Consider the following 20,339-nt stretch of genomic DNA (forward strand, 5'->3'; position numbering starts at 1 on the left):
AGAATACAAAGAAAAAGAAACCTCTTTCTTTCAAAAGGTCTGAAAAGTTAAAGCCCTGCGTAAGGAGGCAGCAAGTAAAAAGGCAGCTGCAGACATTTGGACAGTGCTGAGAAAAGGTAGGAGCCCTCCGTAATCTGGCAGCTAAGCGCCAACATCATGCAGATTTGTCTTCACCAGCATGTATGGATTGGTAGCCAAAGGGTTCTTGTGCCTGGAAGAAAACACCCACCCCACCCTCAACTGTATAGCTTTAAGAAAGCAGATTGGTGCAGATTGGTTACTACCTAGCCCTTTGAGTACTACCCTAATGAAACAGAGTCATATCTGAAATACTAAGAGAGAAAGGAAACAATTTGCTATGTACAGTAGACACAAAACAAGATTATAAATAAAATCAGATTGTGTGAATGTTGGGAGGTGGGGTGACAAACTCCTGGAGTACTCAAAGGTTGGGTGGGGAGGTGGCAACAGAAAAAGTGTCACACTAAGGAGCATTGGTTGACAAATGAAAGCAGTATTTTATTAAGAAAGAAAGGCCTGGTTATCTGAGTTGCAGCTCCTACAAAAGCCAATCGAGGTTTGGAAAGTACAAATTTCATACTGAGGATTGAAGCAGCAGCAGTAGTAGCACATTTCACATATCTTTTATAAGAGATAGGTTGTCAGTTCCTTTGACAGTGAGTGTTGATACTTAACCAGTTCAGAGATATTACAGTGCATTCACGCTCAGTGCATACTAACAGATTTCATAAAGCTAGATAAAATTATTACAGAAGGAATTCAATCCCCAGCGAATACTGTAACAGAACAGAGTTCCGTTTTTAAAAATAAAATTAAATTAAAAAAAAAACACCATGAAAAACAGAGTAGGAATGAGTTTTGTCAAGTAAGTAGAACCTCCTCTGGAGTAAGAAGTCAAGACTATATCACAGCATATAGCTTTGCTTTCTTTCTTTTTCTCACTTTGAAAAAATGTTTCTCAGCATGTGCTAAAAATAATAATCAGATAATTGAAACATCTACACAGAGGCGGGTCTTAAATGGGTTATAGTAGGGTAAGTGCATCTGCCCTATATAAACGGCACCATTGCAAGTTTGCTGAGATCTCTCAGGGAATTTCCATGACTGGTGTCACTCAGATGATGGTACTATACAATTTGTTTGTGTTGGTGTTTTCCCCCCGTAATAATTTTAAAAAGTGAGTTGAGGGGCCTAGTTTCCTTTCCTTTTTAAAAAAAGAATGTAGGGCTTTCTCCCGAAAAACCCAAGTGAGGCCATTCTAAATTTTAACCTCATCTCTTAAACAAGGACACATCCCTGAAATTAGAGGAACTAGTCAAATGTTTGACCGATACAAGCACAACCTAATAAAAAACCCAAGGTCTGAATCCAAGAAGTCATACTCAAGGTAGATCCACTGAAATCAATTCACATGATGAACTTAAGCCCATTGATTTCAACGAGTCTACTGTAAGTATGACCCCCAAAACGTCAGTGGATAACTGCAGTGTGTTTAACCATGGTGTGTTCTATTGCCTTTTTTTTCCAAATGAAGAAGACTGCAACCCAGGCCTTGCTTCCTTTACATTCAGTAACAATAATATCCTACCATAGAAAGCTTTTAAAAGGACTAAAAATACTGATTGCAATAAATATCTGCATGGCCTCCATCAGCGGGTGGAGCGTGCTGATGAGGGGAGGGTCTCTGAGAGGCACAGCTGATGGCTTCTATGTCTACAGGCATGTCCAAAGATCTCCATTAACTGTGCGTGGAAACATCTGAAGATGAGCTGCTGTTGCTGTTGGTGGTCTGGGCCCTCTTTATGTACAAGTTGAGGAGCTTCATCTGAAAGAAAGGAGACACAGTAACACCCATGCCTCTTCATTAATTTGCTTCCAGTTCAGAATGGGTCTTTCACAGTGCAGTCCTATGTGTGTCAGCCTGGAAGTAAGTCCCACTGAGTTCAATGTGACTCATGGATCCCTGACTTTAGCGTGAGCACTCAATGGTTGTAATTTTCATCAAATTTTCTGTTTTACAATTTCAGATAAACATTTTACAAACTTTAAAATATCCAGTGACTTTCTCCCCCTCTCTTTCCATGGTTTAATTTACATATCATACATCCCTGCATATTTTACTATAACCGTTCAAATCAATTTTCCACTTTTACATCCATCAAAAATTGTTTACTCTGTTGAATTTATCTTAATGCTGGCAGCGTTTTCAGCTGTATACAGTTATTTTCCATATATTCAATAAATGTTTTCCAATCTTCTTTAAACGTATGTTCTTCTTGCTCTTATTCTATATGTTAAATCTGCAAATTGTGTATATTCTGTCAATTTAAGTTGCTAATCCTCTTTAGTTGGGACCTGGCTCACTTTCCATTTGGGGCTAACAAAACATGGGCTGCAGTTGTTGCATACATAAATAACCTTTTCTGACACCATTTCAGTTTGGGTTACCCCCAACAAAAAGGACTCTGGTTTTTTTTGGTAAAGTAATTTTAAATATTTTTTCCAATTCATTATAAATCATTTCCCAATACCCCTTTACGTTTTTACATGTCCACCACAAGTGGAAGAACGTTCTCTTCACTTCTTTACACTTCTAACACTTACCTGATTCTGTCTTAAAAATCTTAGCCAACCTACTCAGAATTAAGTACCATCTATGAATCATTTTCAAATCATTCTCTTTCAATGAATAGCAGTTCATTGAAAGGTGACTGAGGATTTCTTTTTACTGTCATATGGCTTTATTGTCAATGATTTTACTTTCGTTTTTTATGACGCATAGCAAATTTATTTTATGAGGCAACTAATAAAAAATAGAAGAAAATAGCTGGTCCCTGCACAAAAAGAGTACATGAACACAAGTCTGACATCAGAAAGCAGTGGAGGAACACATCAACTTGCCAGGCCCATTATGTCCCTTTGCCATTTTGTATGTGCCACAACTATTGATTTCTCCCAAACGCTGCTGTGGCTGAGCAAGGCCATTTTATATTATAGGGGACTCTTTTCCGGGCTAACATGTATGGCAGATGCTCCTCCATCTTGAACTAGCCGAAATACACTCTTGAAAGGCCAGTAACCAACTACATATATAAGTGGGCTGTTCCTGAATGCTTGTGAAGCCAGCAAAATGCTTGGGAACAACTGCTCCTGATTTTGGCCTACTGACTGTGCTTAAAGTTACAGGAACTGCATTGTGTTTCAGAATCAAGAGGCCGCACGTACCTTACTCCCAGTGAGCTGTGCAAGGTGAGGCTTCAGTTCTTCACCAATAACAGAATAGATTGCCACGAGGCAAAATACACTGGCTTTGCGAACACTGCTTTCTGTGTTGTCATAGCCCTAGATGGAAACAACGGAAGGAGTCATGAGAATCGAAAGGTTTCTTCACAAGTTGTCTCTTCCTTCAGGGTTAGGAGCTAGTGGAGTGGGTTTGTAGTACACTTTCAAATGAGAACAATTAAAATATGCAGGGACACAGAGAAACCTAGTACCAACATGATGATGATGATGATGATGATTTTTAAAAAGATAATTTTCAAGATAGCCTGCAAAAGAAAATCATAAAGCAAATATAAAACAGATCAAACAAGTATTGTTACAAGATTTCTCCAACCTGGAAGGAGGTTCCCCTTCTCTCCTCCCTTCCCTTGAAAACTGGCGTGCCCAAAAACCTGACAGAATAAATAGGAAAAGTGACATATGGCTTCAGGAACTACATAAGCTCTCCACAGACAGCAGATTACCAGCCTGGCTCACAGGAAAGAACTGGTAGCCCCAGCACCCAAGAATCCCCTGCATGGAAGGCTGGGCTCATACTGTGGGTTTATTAGCCAAGGACTGGGCAGCGGTCTGCTTCTCTCTGGTACCAGTTAACCCTTCCTTAACCCACCGAAATGCAGGTTATTCAACTTCAGGAAGCAGCCTTTTCGGTAACGAATTCCCAGAAGGCTGAGTCATACTTGCCTGGGACAGGGAAGGCGTTCCTATATTTGCATTTGTAAAAGGAACATCAACTTTGTACAGAGAAGAAGGTTAACCTTAAAAGAACACCAAAAACCCAAGAACGAATTCTGACCAATAAATTGATTATAAGTTATAATACGCTAAAAATGGTTTTTTGTAAAAGAAAAAATGCAGTGATATAGAACAGTGCACTGAAAAAATAAAAAATAAGGCCACTCAGTGAAACCTGCAACAAAATCTTGCAGTGCATTACTCTACCCAGTCACCCATGTCCTTTTTCCAGGACACTCAATTCAATTCCTGCTCCCCACTGTTTTTCATCCCATGCTCCATCCAGACATTCGTATTCTGTGGCCCCTGAGCCTGCTCAATCCTCACTTGTCTTTATTTGGGGTGGGTGGGTGGGTGCGCGCGCGTGCAAGAGAGACAGATTACTTCCTTAGGTTTCCCCCTTTAACTCCCCCCCCCCCAGCTTCCTTATTTTTCTACGTTCTAATAGTGATCCCTGGTGACGAGTGCTAGCTGGATTACAATCAAAATAAGTCCCCCAAGAAACAAGAGAGGTATTTGCATGCTTCAGGTGGGTGCTGTATGAAATGCAGTTTTGCGAGTGCTTTGTTTCCTAGAAGACAGTGCCTGTAACATCACTAGTGCCAAAGAACACACTGCCTCCCTCATAATATGCACACCGTTTGGGGAACACTACATTTTAGCTTTTAAAAAACTTTTACTCCTATTGAAGCAATGTGCTTTTTCACTGCATCACTCACACTGCTCAACAACAAATAGCATCAAGCATTGGCAAGAGCTCAGCCACTTCAAAAAGCCATTGCTTTTTAAAGATTCGTGATTTTTTATTTAGTTTTTTCGAAGGCAGGTCAATACCAATAGAGGAAACAGCTGTGGGGGATTTAAAAATTGTGGTCTCAACAGAAGCAAAACATTGCAGAATAATGCCTGGATCGCACACAGCAACTGAGTCACAGCTGTGAAATTATTGCACTAAAATCAGCTTCTGGAAAGGCCCTGGCAGACGGACAGAGTTTTTGGTCTTCTTGTGCCCTTGGCTCAGAGTGACCTCTGCTGGGAGAAGGCTACAACTATCTTCATATTTCCACCCCTCCTCCTGTTGCCAGACACTAAAGGGGAATGGTATTTATGAAGCAAGACTAAGGCAAGAATCCTCATCTAATGAGGCAGAAGTATAAAAATACCGGTGTTATTTCTCATTTCCAGAGCAGGTGTCCAATTAGGGTTAAATTCCTGGGCCCTGTTTCCAGGCTGCAAATCAACTTTTTGCTCCCTGATTTAGGACAGATTCAGATGACCCACTTGGTAGGCACTTAGAATCCTATTGCCCGGCAACTGAAACTACGCAAGAAGGTGGTCATCTGTATTAACCATTTGGTTAATATTGGCCTTTTAAGATTCTCTCTCCATCTGAGTCAATGTAGCGTTGTAGCCAGAAAATGATGAACTGGCCTCAATTGAAGAAAAGGGCAGGCCACATCATGCTAAACAAGGGTGAAGTTCATTATAAATTAACTTTTTTATAATTATACATTTGACTTCATCTTGACAAGGTAATAATTTGCTTGACTTATACAGCTCCGTGCCTTCTTTGAGCTATTTTTAAAACAGTTTTTATTCCATGAACTGTGTGAATATGATGAAACAGTATTTTTAAAATGACGGAGGAGAAACAACTTGAGTCACATTGTAAAAGATGCGACACAATCCAATGACTCTCCCAGGCACTGGGTTTCACCTCGCCTTCTAACACAGGTCTTGCAGAGAGAAGACGCTTCTGAAACACTCAAGAGAGTATTCTTTCTGCTTCATTCTGCTGCCAAAAGGGTCTTTTGGCTTTGCTACAACTCTTGAAGTTCTTAAACACTGGGCTTTAGCCCTCCGCAGAACTGAACATGGTTATATGCAATAGCCAGGCATTATATGGCCAGATCTCACTGGAAGTGACACCAACTGTATGGCTTTAAATCTCTGGTCATATCTTAATGAGCAACACCACAGGTTCATTGATTTTTCTCTCAGAGCAAAAGACACAACACACTCTAGAGGAAGAATTCCAAGTGGGGGCAGCTCTCACCCTAACCAACATGACCCTCCAGACAAAAACAAGTAGACAACCTGGGGAACAAATCCTGATGGGGAAGTTCACTCAAATGCACCACCTAACTTAACTGCATCTTTGAAACCTTAATGAACTAAAAAAAAAAAAAAGGAGATTCAGTCCAATGAAAAGGCTGTTTCAGGCTGCTGGGAGGTTATCATGGCTCTGATGAGAACTGGAATCCAACAACATATGGAGGCACCCCTTCAGCTGGACTGAAGGCTTCATCTCAGGGGTTACAGGGAAACAGATAAGGCCAACTGAATGAATGAACACTTCAGGGCTAAACTGTATATTACACATAAATGTGTATAACAAAGACCCCAAGGGTGCCCGTTTTTTAAAAATTAAAAGCAGCCTCAGAAGGAGTGGTGGGGAGCAGGAGATACTTAAACTTCTCATTCACTGGCCAATTTTCAAAGTTGTCCCTCCTGTGGTTTTGATTTTTTTTTAAATCACCTTCACAGCACATATTTGCATGTAACAGTTCAATTTGCCTCTTAGGACACAACGGGAAATGAACTGTAACCTCCCCAAGGCACCAGCGCCTTTGTTTTGCAAACTGTGTGGTGTAGTAAATCACTCATGAGAACTTGGGAGCTCAGAAAGTGTGACCAACATTTACAAGAAGGCAAAACTTGCCAGTTTCAGTGTACTGATAGGTGAGAGGGGAGAACACACAGTCCCGTTTTCACAACTGTCTGATACCAGGAATGAGGGCAGTTGTGTCTGTGATACACATCAAAATATTGATTCAACCGGGGTGGGGGGGAGAGCCAGTAGAGCATTTTAAAGCAGCACTCTGCTTTCATGATGGTTATGTGCCATTTGAGGGCACAAAGGTGTGGAAGAACATTGCCGCAATAATCTTTCAAGCAGAGAGTCAGCTGCGCAGAGGGAGGAAAAACCTCTGTTTCTGAATACGCCTTGACATCATGTGCGCCATACAACAACCGAGGATACTGAATGAGTCAGCTGGAACTCTGCCAGAGTTCCCTGCTTATAACGTGGTTCTTGTCCACCTCAAACACATGGCTGCGCCTCTGACTTTGTACAAGAGAAAAACGTGTCTAGTAACTTTCAGAGGAAAGAGAACCCATAAAACGTAGCTGCCAACTTCGCCATGCTATTGGAGGCTTGGGTCAAGAGAATACAATTCACTTTGGCTGGTATATTCTTATTATACTCATAAAAAACCAAAACACAAACCATAAATATGGTACTAATCTGAATTGTTCAGGAACCAAATCACAAGAGAACCTTAAAATGGCCAAACAAAAAAACCAAAAACATTGCAGGCCAGACCCTATAAGTTTATCTAGCTAAATAACTCCAAATCATAGGCAAAACCAGAAAAAGTCCTCCAACTGATTTTTACTTTTTATTTCTTATTTCTTTTAAAAAAAAAAAACCAGCCAGGTTGCCCTGAGGTAAGGAGAAACAAAGTCATGAGAGCTGCTTGACCTATAGCTCCCAATGGCGGTTCCAGCTTACTGGCCCCTCCCTCAACCAACTGCCATCTCAGGCTACTGGCTGTGGGAGGGTGGGAGAGAGCAGATGAAAGAGCCTATCTTCAAATAACCTGAAAAAGCGCCAGGAAATGATCAGGCGGGAGCATATATTTAGACATCAAACTATCCTGTGAGATGCGTGAAAGGCAACTACTGCAAACGAACTTTTTTTAACCATAGCAACCTTGTGTATTCTTAGTGTTTAAATTATCTTTATGGTACACTGCATGGATAAGTGATTCATAACACAGCCAATAAAATAAGTTTCTTCCAGTTTTCAGAAACTTTAAGCAGGGCTTATCCAGTAGATCGTAAAGGAGAGGGAGAGAGTTCAACAGGTGCTCTCCTAAGATATACAGGACCCAGACTGTATAGGAGTTGCCAATGCGATGCCTTCCAGGTACCGTGGACTACAATTCCCATCATCCCTGACCATCTGCCACGCTGACTGGGGCTGATGGGCCACAACATCCCTATAAAGACTAATGGAAGAAAACAAAGTTCAAGAACATATACTGTCAGCTGGTCACAAAACTAAACCAGGGAGATGCTATATAGCCGAGTGAGGGTTTGGGGGCAAGTTGGAACATTTAGAACAGGTGTGGGGAACTACGAATCCCATTGCACCTATCCATTTACTGTACTTGCTGGAGCCGATAGGAGTTGTAGTTCAGCAGCATCTGGAGGCAACACACCTGCCTTAGATCCACACCCCCTCAACGCCCCACTGACTCTACTCTAGAGTTGCAGCTGGCTCAGGAAAGGCATAATACTTAGTAGAGACTTAGTAGAGACCTGAATTTTAAAGCCACAACAGTGCTAAAAGACAAAAGGGATACTAGAAGGCAAAACTAAACTGACAATTGGCTCCATATATACTCCAAACTCAAAACAACAGGAGTTCATCCAGAAAACACCAAACAAATTCCTCTCCTTCTCCGAAGGGAAAGCAGTTCTGGAAGGTGACCTTAACCTAAATATGAGAGGCATCTCCCTGAAAGACATCGAGTCCACCACCCCAGGGGCAACCTTCCTCCAAAAGAAATCTACCCAAGTGATGCCTACACAAAAACGTCATACATACACTAAGTAAAAGAACATTAGCCTTACCACCACCCCCTCTCTCCCACCCCCCTTTCCTTCCCAACCCTATACTACATATAACACAAATGTAACTGATCTGCAGAAAACACAACTTGAAGAAAGAGACAATGCATGTGCATTGGAAAATCGCTTATAAAAATTATACATATATAATGAGTGGCTTTTACTACCTGACAAAGAAATGTTAAATAATACTTGGTTTGTGCGGACTAAATGCGTTCATTCAGGGTAGCATACCTGCAACAGGCCAGGGATGATGTCTTGAAGAAGTTGATGCAATGACTCCTTTGAGATCCTCTCAATGACTTTTGTTTGCATTTTAATAGCGGCCAGATTGATTGGATAGTCAGCTGTCTGAATGATGGGGCACAGCACTTTGATGCACTGCTCAGGGTGGATGGAGCTGGCCAGAGTGGAAGCGGCTTCCTCAGCAGCTCTCACAACCTAGAATTTGGGGAAAGGGGGTGGGGGAGAGATTTACATTTTACAGATTAGTACTGCACAGAAAACCCATACATTTCCATTTCTAAAACTTAGCATGACCCAGCAGTCCTCTAGAACTAGGTTATTGTACTGATGTTAGAGAATGCGTTTTGAATCTATACACGTAATAGATTGGTGATAGTCACAAAATGCGGTTTTCTGTATTGCCCCAACTGTAATAAAACATGTCTCTCTTGTATCGGTCTCTACAGCCACAGCAGGTGTTGTAACTCTTGAATGGTTTGAGTTTACTCCTGATGACACTCTTGCCTTGTCTCTTGAGACAGACAGATGCCAACAATGGTAGGCATGGCAGGACCTTCCCAATTTTTTATTTTAATGCTTATGAAATGTGCCAGAAGAAACAAACACTGCAGGATAATGTATAGCTGAAGGTAGCATTAAGAAGAAAGGTGGACAGCTTTCTCACAGCTTTCTGAAGCCACTGACTTATCTTAGGTTAGTATACTCTGTATTTTGGGAGTTGAAGACAGCCCCAGATATGCTCTGTGTAATGAATTGAAAGTATTTGTTATGTGACTGTTTGAGGAAAAGCAAATTAAGTTTAGGTATCTTTATGAGACAAAATGATTTGTTTGATCCATCCTCTCCACATCTGAAGCAAATTTATTAGGCTGTATGATAAAATAATGTATGATAAAAAGAACCAATTATGGTTTCAGATATACACTAATTTGTTCAATATTATATTTTCCTCAAGTTAAGATACCAGACCTTTTAGTACCAGTGTGTTTTCCTGCACTGTCACACTGTAACATGGTTAATATAATTCTAAGGCTGTATATGCATTTATTCTGTACATGTACATTTCACTGTATAACAACTAAGATTGTTTGCCACACAAATAGGACAAAGTAATATGAAGGTTTAATGACTGTACATGCATTTTTTTGCTTTAGAAAGTGCAGACTGTTTGGTATATGTTTAAGATTTTGCAAAAATACACATTAAAAATAATTAAATATTTTGGTAATTCAGATATCTATAAATACCCATTCCTGTAAGGATGACAGGTACATTCATCAGAAACAATGGCACCTGTAATTTTTACAAGTGACAGAACTGAAATATTTGACTTGCTTTTTACTTTTAAAAAGGGCAACTATTTTAGCAAATTCCACCAGTTCAACATGAAGGTGAAGTGAAAATCCATAATTCCATAGGAAAAAGGAATTGGAGGACTGATTCTCACCCACAAAAGGTACAATTAAGCTAAACATACATACTGAGCTCTTCAGTACTGAGTCTATATCTACCTTTTTTTGCACTTTCCACAACGGTAATGAATACAACCACCCACAAGATATGCCTGCACACATCTGAACACATACATTGATTTCTGGAGCGGGATGCATGTCTATACTTATTGATAGCTCAAAAGTTGGTGTTTTATATATTCACAAATGCACACAAGTGGCAATGGGAGCATAAGAGTTTGAAGCAATTTAAGCACTATACATAATTTTGATACTCTGTGACACAATTGTACAAAAGTGTTTTAGGCAAAAAGGGAAAAAACCGGTGGAGAAAGCTTTGGGAGATGACAAGCTTTTCCACTCACTTGTGGAGGTGATTTGGGGAAGAAGAAGAAAAAAAAAAAACCCAACAAGGGCACAGAGTCAAGGTGAATCAAAAAGAATGTGTGCTTGGGAGATGCCTGCCAATAAAGGCACTCCTTCAGAACAAAATGTTTTGTCCAGCTGCTTTATCTGGAAATCAGTTTACAGCTGCTGTTAAATGCTGTTACAAAAAAATGAGTGTCATGTGGAGACTCTGGTTCCAAGAAAGTGTAGTACAGACATGCTGATTTATTAAACGGATTAAATATTTTCTGGTCCTCCTTTTTAAGACAGTCTTTACACATTTTGTTCCCATGTTGCTTGCTTAACCGGATAATGCCACCTTGTGCTTCAAGCTATAATCCTGCACGGGTTACATGGCTGTCTCCTGTAGCCTGGTTTGCCTATTACTCCCATTTTGCGGCCAAGAATCCTATTCCCACCCCACCCCCATTTCTCTATAAAATGCCTCAGATGTTACTTTAAAGTAACCCTACAGTACACAGTTGTACTCAGAGTTGACCCCCTGCTATTAATCTCCATTAATTTCAATGAGTCTACCCTGAGTAGTATTAGCATTAACCACCACCCATTCTATTTTAATACTTTTCCTTGGCATTTAGGTTCCTGTCTGCTACAATTCATTTTATGTAGAACAGGCACAGAAATATCTGTCAGCCTTTGAAGTTAAGCTTTGACCATTAAGAGGGCTGAGATGAGTCTCTTGCCAACAAGCCCTAGACAACAGAGCTTCTCCAGCAGCAACAAAACAGCCACCTCACCTCTTTGTGAGAATCTTTATGTGCTTCCAGAGTCTTCATGATAGTTAGTTCAGCATAGTTCTTAAACCTTGCAGGCTGGTTTCTCAAGATTTCTCGCAACACCCTCAGTGCCAAGGCTCTTATTGAATGCTAAATCAAAAGAAGAAGCACATGTTGGAGAAGAGAGCATTTAGTTTTTCAAAATGACAAGCATAAAGTGTGTAATGCTAGGACTGGCACAGTTTCTATTTTGGGGAGAAATCTTTTAGACCAAGAAAAGGGGAGCATTAGGGTTATGAGGGACTTGCTTAGCAATGAGGATCCCTCAAAACCACACATCGTGGGTCTCAAATCATTTGCAAAATTCAGTTATATATCTGAGATATATATCAGTTATATATCTGAGAGCTACCTAACAGTGAGCAATTTATATGCAGAATTATTATATTCTGCTTCTGTGTCTGTTAACCCCCCCAAATTTAAAACATTTGAACAAAACACAAAAGAATTATAATCCATAACACTGGGTGGGTGGGGAATAACTTGACTTTTCATGTACCTTTTAGCTTCTGAGCTGTCCCCATGCTCTTAAATGTATTGACTCAAGTATAAGAGGCAGATTCTGTTTTAAAATGAAGGCTGGGATTTTCTAGATTCTATATTCTGCGGGTCACTTTATCTCAGCTACCCATTGTTGAGATTCTCAAGAAGAGATATGCAAAGTTCTGATCCTGTATGTTTCTTAAATGCATGTTAATACCAAAAATAAAATCCAACACATTGCCTACTGAAATTCAGTTAAGATAAGTTTGTACTCCTCTTGTCTCACTGCATTCAGAAGAGCTACAACTATTGTTAAGCATAGCAAACCCAAGTACTGTTCTATTTTATATTGCAATAAATCTATCCAGCATTTCTATCACAGTTCTTGTCATTCGGTGTACTTCCACCCCAGCCTTGCCATTTACTGATGTTACAAACAAGAATACTAGGAACAACTGCTCAAGTTATATAACTGTTGAGTTATGCTTTTGGATGACGGCCATTCCAAACAGTGCCTACGGTTTCAACAGAGGAGCACTGAGCTTAACTTGCTCCTGGCTGAACTTTTTCAGTACATCCTGATGCTTTGAGTATTCACCTGCTCAGTTCACAGGCTAGAACATGACTCATACCCTGAATAAATCTTCTGACGCATCTATGACAACAATAACTGGTAGACACTAATAGCAAACAATAACTGGCATGCAACAAACTGCTGCTTTCAGAATAATAGTTTGATGGCATTTTAAACAGGTAAAACCATGGGCACTACTTCAGATACTTCATATCAACTGAGTAAACGTTCAGTGGTGAAGTGCTAGTGTTTCAGTTTTTATTTTGTGGTGGTAGGCCAGGGGGTGGAGGAGATGGAAACCAGCTGGCATAATATTGAATGCTGTCAAGTTATTTGCCTGTGAAATGTAAGCCAAGGGGCTTTGTAAGTTCAGACCATATCAACAAACTAAAGTCTGGCTACCTTTGGTTTACCTAGTTGCTATATTATACTGCTGTCAAGGCAAGCTGGGTGACACCACTACATTTTGCTCAACAACTAAGAAATGATTCCATTGATTGCTTTGGTACAGTGCTCAGAAACCCAAAGGCGATTGGTAAGATGTGATGACCAAACTGAAAATTTCAGAGGCTGGAATGTCCACTTCCTCTCATAAAACAAGAAAATAGAATGAAGGATAATGAAGTTTCTATTATTCTATTTGTTTCATCATCTCATTCTTGCAAACTGACCTGGTGGCTTTGCTGAAGGGCAGGATAGAAATCTTTTAAACAAATGAAGTTATGGCAGTAGCAACTGTGTTCACCCAAAGGGCAACAATGATCACACAGTGCTTTTAAAAGGCATGGCTATTCCTTAGTGCTAGCATTCATAACCATCCATGTTCAAGCTGATCTGCCCCTATTCTCTCAGCTTCCTATCTAGTTGTGTGGGCAGCTCCAGGTCTGAGGAAGTCCTGGGTAAAATGCCATCTGGTGGGATCGCCTCCTCCAAAAGGCTTACTTGGCAGCAGGGGTGGCAACCAGGAAGGTGCACAGCAACGCTGGGGGCTGCCATTTTGATTTCACATCTTGCCCCAGAATGAGGCTACTTTGAAGGCATTACAGGAAATTTAAACAGCAGCGAGACTCAACTGTCCAGTGCTGCTCAGAACACATGGATATTTTTTTTAAGGGGCTGGGGGGTGGAAACCAGATTTGGACCATTTTTTTTTAAGCAGTCTGAGGTATTCTGGAGAAGCCCGTCCAAAGCAGCTAGTTCCAGTTTCTTTGAATTCCTGGGAAACATTAATGATAGCAAACCACCACAGTATTGCCACTCCATCTAAACAATAGCCACATATAAAGGGAAAACATCACCCTTTGGCACCATTTGCTGTAGAAAATGTGTGTCACCTGAAAGATCCCTAAAAGATACTGGATCCTATGTTGATAGCTTACATCTTTGTCTCCAAGCGTTTCCAGCAATAACAGCAAAATGGTCTTGAAATGCTCCTCCCAAACTCCTAGGTTGTCTTCCCTTGTAATCTTCAGTAGCTCAAAAAGGGCCCCTTTCCGTTCTTCTACCCGCTCATTGTGGTTGGATAACTCTTTTAAAAGATCAGCTACCAAATCAGAATGATCAATGGGCACTGAGAAGGGAAAAGGAAAAGCACAATGAGGACAAATCAGAACCTACTGCTGCAAATGGTTGAGGATGAGACAGATTCACATTGTTTCTTCGCAGCGTCTATAAATATGATTTGGCTACAATACATGTTGATCTATAACATTAACATACTTAGGGAGCAATTCAGTGTTGCAGTTGCAAATGTTCTTCTGTCAGTGCAAACCATTCTGCTAGCCTGATAGAATAATCTTCCCTCTCCTTCCACTTTGAGCTGTTCTGGGGGTTCATCAAGTCAGACCATTGGTCCATCCATCTTTGCACTGCCTACAATGGCCATAAGAGGCTGTTCATGGTTTCAGGCAGGAGTCTCTCCCAGCCCTACCTGAAGATGTGAGGGGTTGGCTCCACAATGTTCTGCATGCAAAGCTTGTGCTCTATTACTGAGCTATGGCCCTGACTCAAACACACACACAGACTGCTGTAGGCTCCAGCCTCCAGGTACAGTCTCCAGGCTCATGATCCTGACTACTTAAGGATGCATTGTCTCTCCCTCAAGTTCATGTGCTGAAGCTAAAACACAGAGATGGAATACTGGTCTACTACCAGGGGCTGTCAGAAAATGTGAAATGGCTCTAATAACAATGACATTCCTGTCATTCCCACCCCATCAGCCTTATCCTGTCAAAGTGATGAGGGGGAAAGACTGTAAATGTTAAAGCAAACACTAAGTTTACCCAATGAACATATTCATATTATAGTTTTAAAGACTAGGATTTCCCAATTAATAGTTTCATATTTCATATTATTCACTGTCTTTGCATATTCTAACAGAGATGAGCTAAGAGGTGATGGAAACTGAACTCAAGAAGCAAGTTCCAGTACATTTCATCACCAATTAAATAGGAATATTCATATTTTAAAGCAAGAATGGGGATCGTCCAGGAATTTAGAAAACAAAAACAAACCGTCCCGAAGCTGATCAATATCGTCATCAAACACCGCCTCTTTAAGGGCACTCTTGTCATAGGCGCTGATAGTATCCGAGTGTGGGTAAGGGTTATACTCCCGGGCTCGGGGTCCCGAAAATGCACGCGGGGGCTGGGTGTTGAGTAGGGAAGTTTTGTTATCAAGAGCCATCCTTCCCCCTTCCACAACATCACTGCCTCCACGCACATCAGTGGCTGGTGAGGCTAAGCAGCCATCTCGAGAAACCTGTGGGAACAGGGAGAACAAGGGCAATTAAGACTAGCAAGACTTACATTAGATGCAGTTAGTAAGATCACAAAGAGAGCAAAAGCTGCAAGATTTGACTCCTGAAGTTCAATGCTAAGAAAGGGCATTGGATTATCAAAGTCAAATGGCATGAAAATATTTTCCCTATAGGAAAACTATTCAAAATCACGACATTTTGCTAACCATTTTCATCAACATCATCCTTTCATCTCCCCAGAAGCCTACTTACAATGTCACTGTCCTTCTTTCCATCACGCTTGATTGGTTCATTTAGATCTTCTTGGCTGCGGAAACTAAACTTTTCAATTGCTTCTGTGACTCCACGAAGGGAACTGTAAATTTCATCAGAATTTAAGTTCTCTGTGTCGTAATCCAACATGCTGAAGATCAAACACATACGGAATGTTAAAACCGAAGAGTGGTTTTCTTGATTTTGATCTATAATATAGCCCACTTGGGGACACATGATTTGAAATTCAGCTTCAAAACTTATGTTAACTTTCACAAGGCATGAACTCAGGACCCCAAAACAGGGATTCAGAGGTTGGCTGTGGATGGTACAAACCTGGCAAACATAAACTAAGTATTGACTGTGATACTACACTTATATGGCGGACATGAATACTCAACCAGCCCTTTCAGTGAAGCAATTTCACTGTATATTAGAAATAATTAAAAGTAATAATTTCAGCCAAAATTTAAACAGCATTATCTCATACTACCATCAACCAAAAGGCACATCAAAATCAATTATTTCCATATGAAGTTCGAGCATTCTAGCATATGTAGTCATTCCTAGTTCCAAATAAATGAAGTATGGTAAATGGTTAGTAATAAAAATGCACATCGGTGATAATGGAAACTGAAAAGTTTATGGCACCATGGACAATGTATGAAATACACAAACCTAGTTTTTGGGCTTTTAATTGTGCTTTCCAAGAAACCAAAGTCAAATTATCTAAATTAACATAAATTGATTATATCCAGAGGAAAGCTAGTTTAACCTAAACTTTAAGCTGGCTTAAGTCTATTACTACCATAACAGGAGTATCAGATATGAAACAGCTTCCCTTTGGCCCAACTGGATACTTGATCATCTTTGGATCATTCAGATCTGTCACAGGTAGCCCAGTGTGATCACTGATGCCAATGCAGTTTGCGTCAATATAATACTTGGAATGGATTTATGCAAGAAATGTGGGGAGCTATCAGCAAAGCCCTGCTTTTCTCTAATGCTCACTGGGAACTTTGGCCCCAAATACCAGAGTATATGTGACTGAATATTACCAGGGACACCAGCAGACCACCATTCCATATAAAAACCCTGTAACTATGAATATCATTTGAAAGCAGGGCACACTGGCGGTTGCAATCTTACATTGCAAAGCAAGGCAAGGGAAATCACCTTCCTGCAATCCTGTTGGTGTGAACTAAGTCATCATTTTGTTCAGCATGCCATTTAAACCTTGTCTCATGGCTTGTCTCACTTCATACAAGCCACGATCTGTAACCAGATCATGTTCTTGGGCTTTTAGTTCACAGTTTGTCTGGAGTGCGCGAAACAACCAGTCCAGGTTCAGATGACACACTAAGCCAAACCATGGATTAGCTCACAGTAGTTGGACCAGGCACAGTGACCACTATGCTGTCCTCTTCGTGTTGTGTGTGAACCAGCTATGTACAATGACTCTTGGGCTGGAGACTATTCATTGCTAAAATGAAAGGAATGAGAACTGAATCCCATCGTTTCCAAACAGGGGTGAAAGATGGCCATTTTCTCTCTGCACTGGTATGCCTCAACTTAGGAAAGATATAGAGCCAAACTAGACATGATGGGGAAAACATTCTTGGGTGTGCGCTGTTCACATATAAAGCAGAGTATACATGTATTCATTTTTTACAACAAGAAATGCACATGTGCAAAGGATCTGAACCCTAACTCCCCCTCCCCCACTTTACCTGTGTTTCCAGTCAGGGTTCAATAGAAGATGCTTTATATAAAGATGGGGGCAGCACTGTGAATGAACAAAAGTGTCTGCCCCCTTCACATATAGTGTAGTCCAAAGAAATGTGCCTGAAATAAAGAACTGGCAAATAGATTCTCCCATCACATATTACCTCTGCTGAATGGATGTTTCGCAAAATGGAAACATATTTTGCCTGGCACCTCACCAGAACAACGTTCTGGTTTCAGCAATTGACAATTGTCTAGAGGTTTCTCTTCCTGGAAGGGATTCAAAGAACTGCGGACCAAAGACAAGATTTATGTCTCCTGAGTTCTCTGGGCTTCATGAATACTGGGAACAGATACAATCCTTGGACCTCTGTCAATGCACTAACTCTGCAACACCAGCCCAAGTAGCACTACCAGAACTGAATGTCCATGGTGTGTTTTGGCAAAGCAGGCATAAGGCAACACCTAATCTCTGAACAAAGAAAAACTTGGAAGGAAGATCTGCCAGTGGTGGAGGAAAAACAAACAAATATGAAAGCCCTTTCAACTGCACTGTCAGTTTCAACTACACCATCAGTTTCAACAACATAATTTTCAACCACTTGAAAATGTTATTGTAACTCACTGATAAGAAGATACATAAAAGTTACATTTTTTGCAAAAGAATAATTTCCTTACATTCTGAAAATGGCAAAAATAAAGGGCTTCTCGTCCTGGCATTGTCTACACCACCCACAGTGAAAGTCTTGCCAGGATGATTTTGTGGAATGGTTGAATCTAGGATTTACCTACAATAGCACTTGCATCATTATTCTACCCAGTCTACCACAAAATCAAGTTCTCTCTCTACATCAGTTATTTCTCTATCATATTCAAATGTGCCACCATTTCCCGTGTTCTGAAAGAATTGCTCATTCTGTAACCAATCTTCCTTCCATCTTTTACCTCCAAAGTCTTGAAACGTGCTATTTGCTCATGCAGTCTCTACACCATCTCTCTCTAACCAGCAAAATTGAAGGTCTCTGGATTCTTGCTGCGTATACACCACACATTTAAAGCACACACGCAAAATCCTGATTGCTATACTTGTTAAAGAGTGCAGGGAATAGAAGGTATGTGAGGGATAAACTATAGTTCCCAGGATTCTTTGAGGGTAGGAGTATGCCTTAAATGCATGGTTTGTACACAGCCTTTGACCTTACCTTCCTTGATTTATGTTGCCTTTCATACAGCTGATTGCTTCTCTTCCTACCCATCACAACTTTTCAGCAGCATCCCTTCCCCTTTTCTTGGGACTTTTCTTAATCTCTCTATGTTCTGGCTTTGGGCAGATTCATCAAATTGTATGGCATTCAAACATAGACTCACTTTCCAGATCTCTACTCCCTTCATCCAGTCCCACATCTCTAAGGGCTTGGGCATTCAGTGCTTAGATTTCATTGGGCTTTCACAAGCTCACTATACCCAAGGCTGCTCTACACCCAAGACCCCAACTACCACCTTAATATTAGAGGTTACCGTCCACACACTTTCACTGTGCAGACACTGGTGGTTAGGTAAAACCTCTTTTAAACTGTTTAGCAGAGTTTATCTTCTTTCTCTCTCACGGAAGTCGTGAACAATGACAAAGTTGTTGTTTCAAAGATGACGCACAAACTCTGTGAAGTCTCAGTCAAGAGATAATAAATAATAATAATAATAATAATAATAATAATAATAATAATAACCCCGCTCATCTGGCTGGGTTTCCCCAGCCACTCTGGGCAACATCCAACAGAACATTAAAAACATAATAAAACTTCAAACATTAAAAACTTCCCTAAAAAGGGAAGATTTTATTCCCAGACCGGGTACAAGCATTACGATAGCAATATATATTTTCAACTGTTAACATAAACAGCAATTAACAGTACACTTTCAAACAAAAGTTTGTCTTATCTCCAGCACCTCATAAATTACAGGAACAGGCATATGCAAAAACCAAATCGAGTGGTCTTCTTATTTGCACTTCTAGCTGATGCTAATTAAGCTCAGAGTGCCACTCCCATACATTCAAGGAAAAAACTCTGGAACCTTCTAGAAATTTTCTACTTGTTACTGGCACAATGATTTCTTAACACTTAGCTCCTCCAACTATAGCATCTTTAGGACTCTAATTTGAATGATTTTTTCATCCATTCTCATATATGGCCCACGATCAAGTCATGGATGGCAGTGGTCTTATGAATCATTGACCTGGCATTGCACAGCAGCACCTTCAGGTCATGTGGGTATCCCTTGCTGATTCCAGTATCCGTCCAGTCAAGACCAGACCCAGCGGCAGGGATAGTCCTCAAACAACGACTAAACCTGCCTTCTCGGTAATTTCATCGTCTGGTCTTAGCGTAAATCCTCCTCCTGCCCATGATCACTGAGATCGGTTGTCCCAGTGCATCCCCCCCTGTGGAACCTGCCCCAGCCATTTTGTTGGCTCCCAGGCAGTCCTGATCCCTCCCCTTAAAATCAAATTAAAACCTATACAAAAAGCAAAAAACAATAAAAACCAAACACAGTAAAAGTTACAAACATACCAAAATTAAACAACATCCCAAACCCGACTAAACATCCATCCCACCCCCCAGGCCTCCTTGGAGCCTTATAAGCTGTGGCGGTGAGTATGGGGCCTGCCCCCAGGCCCAAGGTGTAAAATGGGCTTTAAGGGGGAGCGGTCCTCCCCAGAACTCACTGGCAGAGCTGCAGCAACAACAACAAAAGACAAGCCTGCTGGATCAGGCCAGCATCCTGTTCTCACAGTGGCCAGCCAAATGCCTATGGGAAGCCTGCAAGCTGTCTACGAGAGCAACAGCACTCTGCACACCCGTGATACCCACCAACTGGCGTTCAGAAGCATAATGCTTCCGACAGTGGAGGCGCAACACAGCCAGTGTGGC

General features: G+C 40.9%; 1 protein-coding gene across 7 annotated transcripts in view; it reads right to left on the reverse strand.

Annotated features, from left to right (window-relative positions):
• Positions 1-1,235: 1,235 nt before the first annotated feature.
• Positions 1,236-20,339, reverse strand: part of CLASP1 (cytoplasmic linker associated protein 1) — a 158,389-nt gene continuing 139,285 nt past the window's right edge. For all 7 annotated transcript variants that reach the window (XM_081924670.1, XM_081924673.1, XM_081924672.1 and 4 more), the window contains 7 exons: positions 15,685-15,835; positions 15,188-15,434; positions 14,054-14,244; positions 11,579-11,707; positions 8,971-9,177; positions 3,247-3,363; positions 1,236-1,846 (listed from right to left, as the gene is read on the reverse strand). In XM_081924670.1, the coding sequence (XP_081780796.1) occupies positions 1,760-1,846; positions 3,247-3,363; positions 8,971-9,177; positions 11,579-11,707; positions 14,054-14,244; positions 15,188-15,434; positions 15,685-15,835 (1,129 nt within the window). In that variant the 3' untranslated portion in view covers positions 1,236-1,759. The remainder of the gene's footprint in view (positions 1,847-3,246; positions 3,364-8,970; positions 9,178-11,578; positions 11,708-14,053; positions 14,245-15,187; positions 15,435-15,684; positions 15,836-20,339) is intronic.

The sequence above is a fragment of the Podarcis melisellensis genome (genome assembly GCF_964234715.1).
Source record: "Podarcis melisellensis genome assembly, chromosome: 1".
In the NCBI taxonomy this organism is placed as follows: domain Eukaryota; kingdom Metazoa; phylum Chordata; class Lepidosauria; order Squamata; family Lacertidae; genus Podarcis; species Podarcis melisellensis.